Raw genomic sequence first — 12,102 nt, forward strand, 5'->3', positions numbered from 1 at the left:
CGCCCTCCCTCCCGGCCGAGGACCCGCGCGGGGTGTCCGCCGCGGCGCCTGACGGGGTCGCGGTTCCCGGGGGCGTCCTCCTCCCGCCACCCCCGTACCCGCGCCTCGCTCCATTCCTCAGGAGCGCGATCTGCAGCGGGCGGCGTGACGGCCCCCAGCCCAGGGTCCAGCAGGACCGCGCCCGCACACGCAGGCGGGGCACAGTCGCCCGCGCCAGGACCCGCGGGCCCGGAAACGCTCTCAGTCACAAAGGGGGGGACACGTGGGCGCCGACGGCCCGGGCGGCTGTCGCAGGGAGTTGGGTCGCCCAGAGAACCGCCCGCCGTCCCTGCCCGCCGGATTCCTCAGCCGCAGCCGCCAGGCCAGTCCAGCTTCGGCCGGCGCCCGGCTATGAGGTGGATGCCCGGCTCAGTGTGACCACCTCCCTCCAGTACGTACATGCAGCCCGAACCCGCGTCCCACGGCCGCCAAGGGGCTCCTCCGAGCTTCCTACACTCCCCGAGGGCCCGCGGTCACCGGAAGTTAGTTCCCCACTGTCACTGCCACTCCGAGAGCTGGGTCCTCAGGTCTTGAGGCCCAGTCATACTTAGTCCTAAATGCCTCGGTCTTACCCTGTCTCTCTTTCTCCTTAGGGTTTTTCCACCGCGTTCGGACCTCCCGTGTAACCATGTCCATTCTGTACGTCTCTCCTCACCCCGATGCCTTCCCCAGCCTCCGAGCCCTCATAGCTGCTCGCTACGGGGAAGCTGGGGAGGGTCCGGGATGGGGAGGAGCCCACCCCCGCGTCAGTCTCCAGCCGCCCCCCGCCAGCCGGACTGCTTTTCCTCCACCCCGTCTGCCTGCCCTGGAACAGGGTCCCGGTGGGCTCTGGGTGTGGGGGGCCACGGCTGTGTCCCAGCTGCTGTGGCCAGCAGGTCTGGGGGGTCCCGGGGGTAGTCGGGCAGCCGTCCTGGTCCAACAGTGGGTCAGTTACGCTGACACCGAGCTAATACCAGCTGCCTGTGGGGCTACGCTGCCGGCCTTGGGACTCCGAAGCTCGGCCCAAGACCCCCAGGTGAGAAGAAGCGCGAAGTGGGAGGGGGAAATTTAGAAGAAGAAAGCAAAACTCGGAATGGATGGTGAGCCAGGAAGATAGCGTATCAGACGTTGAAAAAGACTGATCATATCCCGGGTTGCCACCTGGTATGGTAACTTTGGGCAGGTTAAACTCTCTGAGCCTTGGTCTTCTTATGTATATGAAAATGAAAATTGAGAACACGTTGAGAAGGTTAAAAGATGTGTGCAGAGCACATAATCTAGTGCCGGGTGCTTTAAAAGTCTCTGAGTTTGGTGAATCTGAAACTGAGGAGGTTAGTTAGAGGTTACTATGAATTGTAGGAAAAGACGGGGTGAAGAAGAGGTGAGGAAAGGCAGTCAGAGAAGACAGTTGCTGGAAGAAGACAAAGGAGAAAAGAAATGAAGAAGGAAAGCAGGGGAAAGGAGAGAGAATCACACCAGATTATCAATGTAAATTCTTCCTGAATGGAGCTGTGCCTTACAGGCCTAATAACACCACCTCCTTGCAGATTATTGAGCATATGGTGGATACTTAATAGTTTTTGAACGAATGAATGAGTGAAATGAATGTATGACTTAGATCCTGACTTACCCCCTCATATCCTGACTACCCTATCGAAATAGAGGGCTCCCCCTCTGGGATTCTCTCTCCCCTTCAGCCTCCTTTTTTTTTTTTTTCCCCAGGGCTTTTAAGGAGAACAATAGGGTAATGCATTATATATTTGCACATTTATTGTCGCCACCCCCCCCCCACTAGAATGTAAACTCCAACAGGTCATGGACTCCATCTGTTCAAACTGCCTCCTTGTTCATTAGACAAGTGCCTGGCATGCAGGAGGTACTTAATACATATTTGCTGAAGCAGTTACCTTGTTACCTCATGTAATCTTTAGCTTCTTGTGCTTAGTATATTGCAGCTGACATATAATAAGTGTTCAGTAGGGGGACTTCCCTGGCAGTCCAGTGATTAACATACTCTGTGCTTCCCCTACAGGGGGCATGGTTGGATCCTTGGTCAAGGAATCCCACATGCCCTGTGACCCAGCCCCCCAAAAAAGTTTTTGGTAGGCATTTATTGAATGAGTGGGAAGATTTTTTATTATGATCTTTTCAGTGAAGAAGAAACTGGTGATCTGTGGGGATGGAAGGAGGCCCAAATGGATTGCATAGGGCTGGGGACTGAGGTGGGCCAAGTGTTATCTCATACCCCGTTGCCTTCCCACTAGGCTGCACTGGCGGCCCTGGGCAGAGCCCTGAGCCCCTTGGAAGAGTGGCTTCGACTGCACACCTACCTGGCCGGGGAGGCCCCGACTCTGGCTGACCTGGCAGCTGTCACAGCCTTGCTGCTGCCTTTCCGTTATGTGAGTCACTGGGACCTGGGGAAGAATGAGGACAGGTTCCCTCGGACCTCACTACAGGGTGACTAAGGATAATTCATTTCTTTCCCCCACCCCAGGTCCTGGACCCCGCTGCCCGCCGGATCTGGGGTAATGTGACTCGCTGGTTTATCACATGCGTTCAGCAGCCAGAATTCCGGGCCGTACTGGGAGAGGTGGTTCTGTATTCAGGGGCCAGGTCTCTCTCCCAACAGCCAGGTGAGGAAGGATGGAGAGTGGGTGGGGAGCGGGTTCCTCTGGGCCCTTGCTCATTTTCTTTTCTCTCTTAGGAATAGCAGAATCAATGGGACAGGAGCTGGGGGATGGTAGGTGGGAGGTCAACATGGGGGAGCCTTTGGGGAGTTAAATACACCATCTGACACATGGTAGCCCTGTGAACAGCGCTGTTCACAGACCTGCGGGGACAGGTCTGAATTTCTGTGCCTCTTTACAGGCTCTGAGGTCCCTGCACCCCCAAAGACAGCTGCTCAACTCAAGAAAGAGGCAAAGAAACGGGAGAAACTAGAGAAATTCCAGCAGAAGCAGAAGGTCCAACAGCAGCAGCCACCCCCTGGGGAGGTGAGAGGCTGAGGGTGGAGCAGGATGGAGGGCTGGTGCCATGGTGAATGGCTGGTATCTAGGCCTATATCCTTTCCCTCCCAAGCAGAAGAAACCAAAACCAGAGAAGAGGGAGAAACGAGATCCTGGGGTCATTACCTACGATCTCCCGACCCCACCTGGGGAAAAGAAAGGTACTAAAAGAAAGGAGGGGGAAGGGAGACCCCTCCCCACTCTTCACTCCACCCTCCTTTTTTCTTTGTATCCTGTTTCCTCTGTCCTTGCTCCCACTACTTTGCTTAGTGAGGCCCATGTCCTTCTCTGCCGGCCCCTTGTCCCTTTCCCAGCTGCACCCAGCCTCGGTTCTGACCCTGCCCTTCTCCCTCAGATGTCAGTGGCACCATGCCTGACTCCTACAGCCCTCAGTACGTGGAGGCTGCCTGGTACCCTTGGTGGGAGCAGCAGGGCTTCTTCAGGCCTGAGTATGGGGTGAGTGGACACTGCCGCCCAGGCCTGGAGGGGATGGGGGTGGGGAGGGACAGGGCTGAAGGATCCATGGCCCAGGAAGGGGCCAGGTCATGGAAGAGATGACATGTGGCCTTAGCAAGCACCCATCTTCCTCCCCGTCAGCGTTCCAGCGTGTCAGCACCAAACCCCCGGGGCATCTTCATGATGTGCATCCCACCCCCCAACGTGACAGGCTCCCTGCACCTGGGCCATGCGCTCACCAACGCGATCCAGGACTCCCTGACCCGCTGGTGAGCTCCTGTCCTCTCCTCCAGGCTTCTCTCTGCCTTCTGGCTCCTGCTCCTTGGCTCCCTTCTCTTTGCTGACTGGGGCTCTCACCTCTGCCCCCTGGTGGTGCTACATTTGCTTCTAGGTCATTCCCATCTGATGACTTAGCATCCTCCTCTGGTCAAGTAACCAACACTTCCACTTGCAAACTCTCTTCTCATGCCACTAAAAATAACATTGTTTTGAATTTAGAAAGAAATAATGTGAATATTTTCTTGTAAGAAATTTAAAGCTTCAAGTTTCCTTGACCACCGTCCTCCAGATTCACTCCCTCCTAAGAATTAGCCGCTATTATCATTTTGATGTGTGTCTTTCAAGACCTTTCCTATTTACTTACGTATTCATGTACCCATGGGATTCCTAGGTACCTCAGTGATAATGAATCCACCTGGCAATGCAAGAGACACAGGTTCGATCCCTGGGTCAGGAAGATCCCCGGAGAAGGAAATGGCAAACCACTCCAGTATTTTTGCCTGGGAAATCCCATGGACAGAGGAGCCTGGTGGGCTATAGTCCATGGGGTCACAAAGAATTAGACATGACTTAGCAACTAAACAACAATATCTTGAAAATGTCAGAAAGTGTCCATGTCCATTACAGCATATAAGAAATATCTATGGTCTGTATGAGAAAAGAGTTGCTACAGTCCTGTCCCCAAGGAACTCTAAACCTAGTGGGGGTAAACAGATCAATACAATAGTGAATATAATGTAGTTAGATGAGTCATTGAAAACAATGTATAAATACAGTGAACCTAATTAAGTTTACCAATGTTCTTTGATTTAATCTTCACTATCTTGTTAAAGAAAGCCTCTCTTGCCTCAAAGTTATAAACATGATCACCTATTATTTTCTTCTTTTTTTTATTTTTGGAAATACCATTTTCTAATGCTTTTTCTCATAGTTTTGTTTTCTTAAGTTGAAGGGTTTTTTAAAAAGACAATCAAATTTAGACTTTAAAATAAAATTATTTTTGTGACTATGGGGAAGTAGTGCAATTTTCCAATCAAATTAGCTACAGTCTCCAACAAATTTATTGAACAGTTTGTCCTTTCTCCACTGACATGAAATGCCACCCTTAACAAATACTAAATATGCTTAGATCTGTTTCCAGTCACTGTTTTGCTTCCTTAATCGGTAACTTTGTTCCTGGTTCCTGTGAAAACTTGTTTTAATGATCATAGCTCTCTGATATGTTTTGCTATCTAGTTGGGCAGGAGCCTCCTCTTAGTTGTTTTGCCAAATTGCCTGGGCTGTCCTCACGCATCTCTCCCTGATGATTTTAGCAAGGGGAGAGTTCTGATCCACCGCCCCTTCCTTTCCTACGAAGTCCATCGACCACCTGTCTGGAGTTCCTGCTTCCCTTGGGGCAGCTCCACCCACCCGCTCACCTCTGCTTCTCCATACTCCCTGCAGGCACCGCATGCGTGGAGAGACCACCCTGTGGAATCCTGGCTGTGACCACGCGGGCATTGCCACCCAGGTGGTAGTGGAGAAGAAACTCTGGCGCGAGCAAGGGCTGAGTCGGCACCAGCTGGGGCGAGAGGCTTTCCTGCAGGAGGTCTGGAAGTGGAAGGAGGAGTAAGTGCCAAGTCCCTGCTGGCATCACAGCCCCGCGACCCTGGCTGCAGGGTCAGACCGGCTCACAGAGGCTGAGGGTCATGGGGGCCCAGGGCCCAGGTCCATCTTAGAGCAATGAGTGACCCCCACCTTCTGCCCGCTTAGCTACCTGATGTCACCCGCCAGCCTAGACCCCATTGCTGATCCTGGTCTGTTTGTCCACTCCCAGGAAAGGTGACCGGATTTACCACCAGCTGAAGAAGCTTGGCAGCTCCTTGGACTGGAATCGAGCCTGTTTCACCATGGATCCTGTGAGTAGGAGTAGGAGGGGTCTCGGGGTTGGGGTGGGAGGGGGAAGCTCCCCACAGAAGAGAGCACACGCTGGGGGCCCTCCCCCAGGAAGTGGTCCACTCGTAGGAAACCACTAGGGCTCAGCTGCAAATGCCACTTTCTGACCCATGTCACAGCCCTTTGTGTTCCCTGTCGCTCCCTATAGGAGCTCAAACTCCTTCAGGTGGCACCTGAGGGGCCTCCCCCTTGCCTGAGCTTGTACCCCTGAGACTCTGCACTAGCCCCTGTTCCTAACTGAGTGACTTCCCTGCCATATCAGCATCACCATGCCATTTCCTATCTGTGTATTCCCAGGTCCCCTCTCCCTGCTCAAGAAAAGCACTTCTCCCCTCCAGCCCTTAAAGGGGCCTGTGTGCTGGCAGGGGGCTCTGTGCTGCCAGGTCCCGCTGGCCTCTGCTGCCTCAGCACCCAGGCCCATCTCTGGCTTCCCCTGTTCCCACCAGAAACTGTCAGCAGCCGTGACAGAGGCCTTTGTACGGCTCCACGAGGAGGGAGTCATTTACCGCAGCACACGCCTTGTCAACTGGTCCTGCACCCTCAACTCTGCCATCTCTGACATTGAGGTGTGCCCCTTCCCTCCCCCCAGCTCTCCACATCTCCACCACACACCCCCAGCCCCAGCCCTTGGGCCTCTTTTCTTAAGCTCTGTCTCATAGGTGGATAAGAAGGAGCTGACAGGTCGTACCCTGCTCTCCGTGCCTGGCTACAAAGAGAAGGTGGAGTTTGGGGTCCTCGTCTCCTTTGCTTACAAGGTCCAAGGCTCAGGTAGGAGCCAGGGGCACCAGGATCCTGGGCTGGGTTGGGGGAGGGGCAGGAAGGGCGCACTGCTGAGACCACAAAGCCTCCTGTCACCCCAGACAGCGACGACGAGGTGGTAGTGGCAACCACTCGGATCGAGACGATGCTGGGAGATGTGGCTGTAGCTGTGCACCCCAAAGACCCCAGATACCAGGTGTGGTGGGGGTGCTGCCCGCAGCTGGGGGGAAGAATGCTGGGCTAGGAGGGCTTCTACACTATGTGTAGGGGTGGGATGGGCACTGAGAAAATTGGATTCGAAACACATGGCTCTGGCTGCTTTCTGGCCCTGTGGATGGAGTTTGGGTGTCAAGAAATCAGGACCCTGCGTAGGAGGGAGTCGGGCCCAGCCCACTGTGCGTTTCTGGCGTCTCCCTCTGTCCCCAGCACCTGAAGGGCAAGAGCGTGATCCACCCATTTGTGTCTCGGAGCCTCCCCATCGTCTTTGATGACTTTGTGGACATGGAGTTTGGCACAGGTAAGCGTTGGGCTGTCCTGTGGGGACAGGAAGGAACCATGAGGTGCACCTGAACTTGCAGGACTTGGGCCGGTTCTCAGGGGACTGTGTCGGGGATGGGGTGGTCTGAGAGTACATCCATTAGCAAAAGGTGGGGTGCACGTGAGCAGAGACTGCACTGAGTCCTACTTGACCCTGCACCCCTATGTACACCCCAGGCGCGGTGAAGATCACCCCTGCCCATGACCAGAATGACTATGAGGTTGGGCAGCGGCACGGGCTGGAGGCCGTCAGCATCATGGACGCCCGCGGGGCCCTCGTCAATGTGCCCCCACCTTTCCTGGTGAGACAGCCTCAGCGAGGTAGCCATGTCAGGAGACAGCGGGGCTCCTGGCACAGCCATGACGGAGCCTGTCTCCCCCACAGGGCCTGCCCAGGTTTGAGGCCAGGAAGGCAGTGCTGGCAGCGCTCAAGGAGCAGGGGCTGTTCCGCGGCATTGAGGACAACCCCATGGTGGTGCCACTTTGCAAGTGAGGGCAGAGGCCAGGGCAGGGGGTGGGCGCCTCGGGGTGCTCCCCACTCAGCCTCCTCACCCACGTGTACCTGCAGCCGCTCCAAGGACGTGGTGGAGCCTCTGCTGCGGCCGCAGTGGTACGTGCGCTGTGGGGAGATGGCTCAGGCTGCCAGCGCTGCCGTGACACGGGGTGACCTCCGTATCCTGCCGGAGGCCCATCAGCGGACGTGGCATGCCTGGATGGACAACATCCGGTGCGTCAAGCCCCTTGATGTAGAGAGGGCAACCAGGCGAGGGACCGAGCCGGGCACACCCTGGCGCCCCGCCCGCCCCTCCTTCATGCCCTCTCCTCCCTCTGCCACTTTCAGGGACTGGTGTATCTCCCGGCAGCTGTGGTGGGGCCATCGCATCCCAGCCTACTTCATCACTGTCAACGACCCTGCCGTGCCCCCAGGGGAGGTGAGAACCAGGCCGGGGCTGGAGACTGGCACATCTGGGGTTGGGGAGGGCTTTCAGTGCATTGGGTCTTGGTGGGGGGACAGGCAGAGGTGCCCTCTTGGGTACTCATTCCACCTGGGCATGGCAGGACCCTGATGGGCGGTACTGGGTGAGCGGGCGCACTGAGGCTGAGGCCCGGGAGAAGGCAGCCAAGGAGTTCGGCGTGTCCCCTGACAAGATCAGTCTCCAGCAAGGCAAGGCAGGGCCGTGCGGTGGGGGGCAGTGGGGGGCTGATCCTCACCTCTACCCCTCTGACTTCTGACCTCTGGCCCCCCTCAGATGAAGATGTACTGGACACCTGGTTCTCCTCTGGCCTCTTCCCCTTCTCCATCCTAGGCTGGCCCAACCAGGTACATTCCTGGGGCCAGCCCAGGGCTGGGTGGGAATCTTGGGTGTGGGTGCGTGGCTCCCCATCACTCATGCCCTGCTCTGACCCCAGTCAGAAGATCTGAATGTGTTCTACCCGGGGACGCTGCTGGAGACAGGCCATGACATCCTCTTCTTCTGGGTGGCCAGGATGGTCATGCTCGGCCTCAAGCTCACTGGCAAGCTGCCCTTCAAAGAGGTATGGAGACTGCCGCTACCCCCACAGTCCCCTCCCTCACCTGGACAGCTGTGGGTGGGCTCAGCCAAGGAGGCTGGTGGGGCTGCAAACCAGCCTGCGCGCTGCTAAGCAATTCTGTACCTTGCTTCCTAGAAGAGGGAGCACTTCTGATTCACGAGAAGGGGCTGGCGGGGCCGCTGAGGGGCCCGAGGTTCAGAGAGGAGCAGACCAGATGTAGGGGTGAGGGGAGAGGCATTGGGGTCTAAGTGGGGAGATGTCCTCACAGGCCTTCCCTGCCCTGACCTCGCAGGTCTACCTCCATGCCATTGTGCGGGACGCCCACGGCCGGAAGATGAGCAAGTCTCTAGGCAACGTCATTGACCCCCTGGACGTTATCCATGGGGTCTCCCTGCAGGTGGGGCTGGGTGCTGGGTCAGGCCGGGAAGGGCTGTGGGGCAGTGGTCACGGGCCCCTGACTGCTCCCACGTCACCTTCAGGGCCTCCACGACCAGTTACTGAACAGCAACCTGGATCCCAGCGAGGTGGAGAAGGCAAAAGAGGGGCAGGTACAGGGGGCAGATACAGGGGTGGGCCGGTGGCTGGCATGTGGGCAGAAGGCGGGTGAGACTGGCTTAGGACACTCCCCTCCTTGACTCCTCCTCTGTTGATTCCTCCCTCTCCGTTGACTCTTCCTTCCCCCACAGAAGGCAGATTTCCCGACGGGGATCCCTGAGTGTGGCACCGATGCGCTCCGGTTTGGACTGTGCGCCTACACGTCCCAGGGTATGGCTCCCTGCGGCAGTCTTAGCTGCATCCTTCTTCCTCCCCGGAGGCACCCCACTTTCCGCTGCCCAGGGCCCAGGGCTGGGAGGGAGAGCAGTGTAGACTCACGCTTCACCTCCGCCTAGGCCGTGACATCAACCTGGATGTGAACCGGATATTGGGGTACCGCCATTTCTGCAACAAGCTCTGGAACGCCACCAAGTTTGCCCTCCGTGGCCTTGGGAAGGGTTTCGTGCCCTCGCCCACGTCCGAGGTGAGAGCCTGGTGGGCCGTGCGGTGGGCAGCACCCACGTGGGTCACACCCTTGCCATCCCAACATCAAGCCTGGCCCCTGCCCTAAGGAGCCTGCGTGTAGCTGGGGGAGCAGGACACAGGGGAAGCCTCAGGCACTGCAGTCCTCCCGCACAGTGGCGCAGCCGGCCCTTTCTGGCCTGGGCCACCACTCTGGGCACGTGGTGGTTGCTTTGGACCCATCTCCTCCTGGAATGCAGATTCCCCATGGTTCCCATTCCCATGGGGTTGTGGCCCCTCCTCCTGGGCACATGGTGCCCCCTGGCTGACAGGCTCCTCCCCCCCCCGCAAGCCTGGAGGCCACGAGAGCCTGGTGGACCGCTGGATCCGCAGCCGGCTGACCGAAGCTGTGAGGCTCAGCAGCCAAGGTTTCCAGGCCTACGACTTCCCGGCTGTCACCACCGCCCAATACAGCTTCTGGCTCTACGAGCTCTGCGATGTCTACCTGGTGAGGAGGAGCTGCCTGCCCCACTTCCTGGTCCTTGGCCTTCTCCAGCCCTGAACCCTGTGCCCCTCTGTCCCCAGGAGTGCCTGAAGCCTGTGCTGAATGGGGTAGACCTAGTGGCAGCCGAATGCGCCCGCCAGACCCTCTACACCTGCCTGGACGTGGGCCTGCGGCTACTCTCACCCTTCATGCCCTTCGTGACCGAGGAGCTGTTCCAGCGGCTGCCCCGGCGGACACCACAAGCTCCCCCTAGCCTATGCGTCACCGCCTACCCAGAGCCCTCGGAGGTATGGGGTATGGCCTGGATACGGGGCTCTGGGGAGCTCCTCAGAGCTGCCCCAGCTTCCTTACCCCCTTCTCCTCCCCTCAGTGCTCCTGGAAGGACCCTGAGGCAGAAGCTGCCTTCGAGCTGACCCTGAGCATCACTCGAGCCGTGCGCTCCCTGCGTGCCGACTACAACCTCACCCGGATCAGGCCCGACTGTGAGCCTTGGGCCCACACGTTCCCCTGTTCCCTCCCACCCCGGGACCAGTGTCTAGCATGACTGCCTCGTCTCCGTCTCCTCACCTGTCTCCCTTCCCCCGGCAGGTTTCCTGGAAGTGGCTGACGAGGCCACAGGTGCCCTGGCATCGGCGGTGTCGGGCTACGTGCAGACGCTGGCCAGTGCGGGGATCGTGGCCGTCCTGGCGCTGGGGGCTTCTGCACCCCAGGGCTGCGCTGTGGCCCTGGCCTCTGACCGCTGCTCCGTCCACCTGCAGCTGCAGGGGCTAGTAGACCCAGCCCGGGAGCTGGGCAAACTGCAGGCCAAGCGTGATGAGGCGCAGCGGCAGGCCCAGCGTCTGCGGGAGCGCCGCGCCGCCTCAGGCTACACTGTCAAGGTGCCCCTCAAAGTTCAGGAGGCAGATGAAGCCAAGGTGTGTGGCATGTGGGGCATTTCCTTCCCCACTTCCCACCTCTTGCTCCCTCCATCATCAAACCCCCTCCTGCAGCTGCTCTGCCCGGCCCAGGCAGGAGAGCAGGTGGGCCCATGGCATCCCTCCTTTTACACGTGAAGGCCAGCCAGGGCAGGGGCACAGCCCTGGGTCTCACAGCAGTTTGAAGTTGGAGGCAGACCAGCCAGCCAGCCAGAGACCCCTCACGCACCACCCAGTGCCCAGAATGTGGCGTCCACATGCCAGGACCTGGGCTCAGGATGGAGCCAGTGTAGTCAGGGAATTCAGCAGATCACCTAGGGGCCCTTCCAGCGAGGAACCATGGGGTAAACCAGGGGAACAGAGAAACAAGCGTGGAGGCTAAGAACCCGGATGGCTGAGCAGGGTTCTCTCACTCCTGTCTACCCAGAAGCCGTCTTACGGCAGGGCAGTATTACCGACACCATTTTCCAAGCAAAGGCTAAGGGCCTGCCTTGGAGCCTGTGTTCCTAACCACTGTGCTCTACCTCTGGGTCAGGGCCTGGGGCTGGACCACTGGGTGGCGCATATGAGCGCTGAGGCCCCTTTGTCCTTGGGAACTGAACACTCTGGGAAAAGGCAGGACCCAGGAGACCAGCGATGATGGAAGAGAACAAGGTGCTGCTAGAAGTGAATGAGGATTCTAGTCAGAGAGGAGGCTGCTGCTGGGAGGCTGGTGAGAATCAGCGGGCAGACAGGCCAGCCAAACACACAGGCCCCCAGCTACTCCCTGCCCATGGTCCTCACCCATCTTTCCAACTCTAATCCGTCTGCTCTTGTGGGTGTTTGGGGTTCTCCTCTCCTGGGCCTGGGCCTCCTCACCCACCACCCCGTCTTCTGTCCTCAGCTCCAGCAGACAGAAGCAGAGCTCAGGAAGGTTGATGAGGCCATTGCCCTATTTCAGAAGATGCTGTGAAACACAAAACTCCAACCCTCATAACCCCCAGTGGTCCACCATGGGGATGGCAGCAATAAAATATTTTGCCACAAAACCTGGACTGTGTGTGTGGTGGGGCTGGGGAGGGGGTGCTAAGGGGCTGGGTTCCTGGATCCTCAGGTGCCAGTGTGAACAACAGGAGGGCAGCAGGCTGGACATGAGGCACTGGGTCCTGGTGGGTAGAGGTGTGTC

The 12,102-nt window shown here is 58.0% G+C and overlaps 1 protein-coding gene across 4 annotated transcripts; it reads left to right on the forward strand.

Annotated features, from left to right (window-relative positions):
- Window positions 1–62: 62 nt before the first annotated feature.
- Window positions 63–11,965, forward strand: VARS1 (valyl-tRNA synthetase 1). Of its 4 annotated transcripts, none has more exons than XM_069563155.1 (30): window positions 63–430; window positions 633–1,054; window positions 2,283–2,417; window positions 2,513–2,651; window positions 2,887–3,011; window positions 3,097–3,184; window positions 3,379–3,479; window positions 3,621–3,748; window positions 5,202–5,366; window positions 5,575–5,656; window positions 6,140–6,259; window positions 6,353–6,461; window positions 6,554–6,648; window positions 6,879–6,969; window positions 7,167–7,291; window positions 7,375–7,478; window positions 7,558–7,716; window positions 7,831–7,921; window positions 8,049–8,154; window positions 8,240–8,310; window positions 8,400–8,525; window positions 8,815–8,919; window positions 9,002–9,070; window positions 9,209–9,287; window positions 9,413–9,540; window positions 9,871–10,026; window positions 10,104–10,310; window positions 10,394–10,505; window positions 10,612–10,937; window positions 11,821–11,965. In XM_069563155.1, exons 2-30 carry the CDS (start codon window positions 668–670, stop codon window positions 11,887–11,889), a joined length of 3,798 nt encoding a protein of 1,265 aa, XP_069419256.1. In that variant the 5' UTR covers window positions 63–430; window positions 633–667; the 3' UTR covers window positions 11,890–11,965. The 4 variants fall into 4 exon arrangements, with proteins under 4 accessions (XP_069419256.1, XP_069419257.1, XP_069419258.1 ...); XM_069563156.1 differs by having other exon boundaries at window positions 3,100–3,184; XM_069563157.1 differs by lacking the exons at window positions 63–430; window positions 633–1,054; window positions 2,283–2,417; window positions 2,513–2,651 and adding an exon at window positions 2,700–2,758.
- Window positions 11,966–12,102: the final 137 nt, after the last annotated feature.

The sequence above is a fragment of the Ovis canadensis genome, chromosome 20 (assembly GCF_042477335.2).
Source record: "Ovis canadensis isolate MfBH-ARS-UI-01 breed Bighorn chromosome 20, ARS-UI_OviCan_v2, whole genome shotgun sequence".
NCBI lineage: Eukaryota > Metazoa > Chordata > Mammalia > Artiodactyla > Bovidae > Ovis > Ovis canadensis.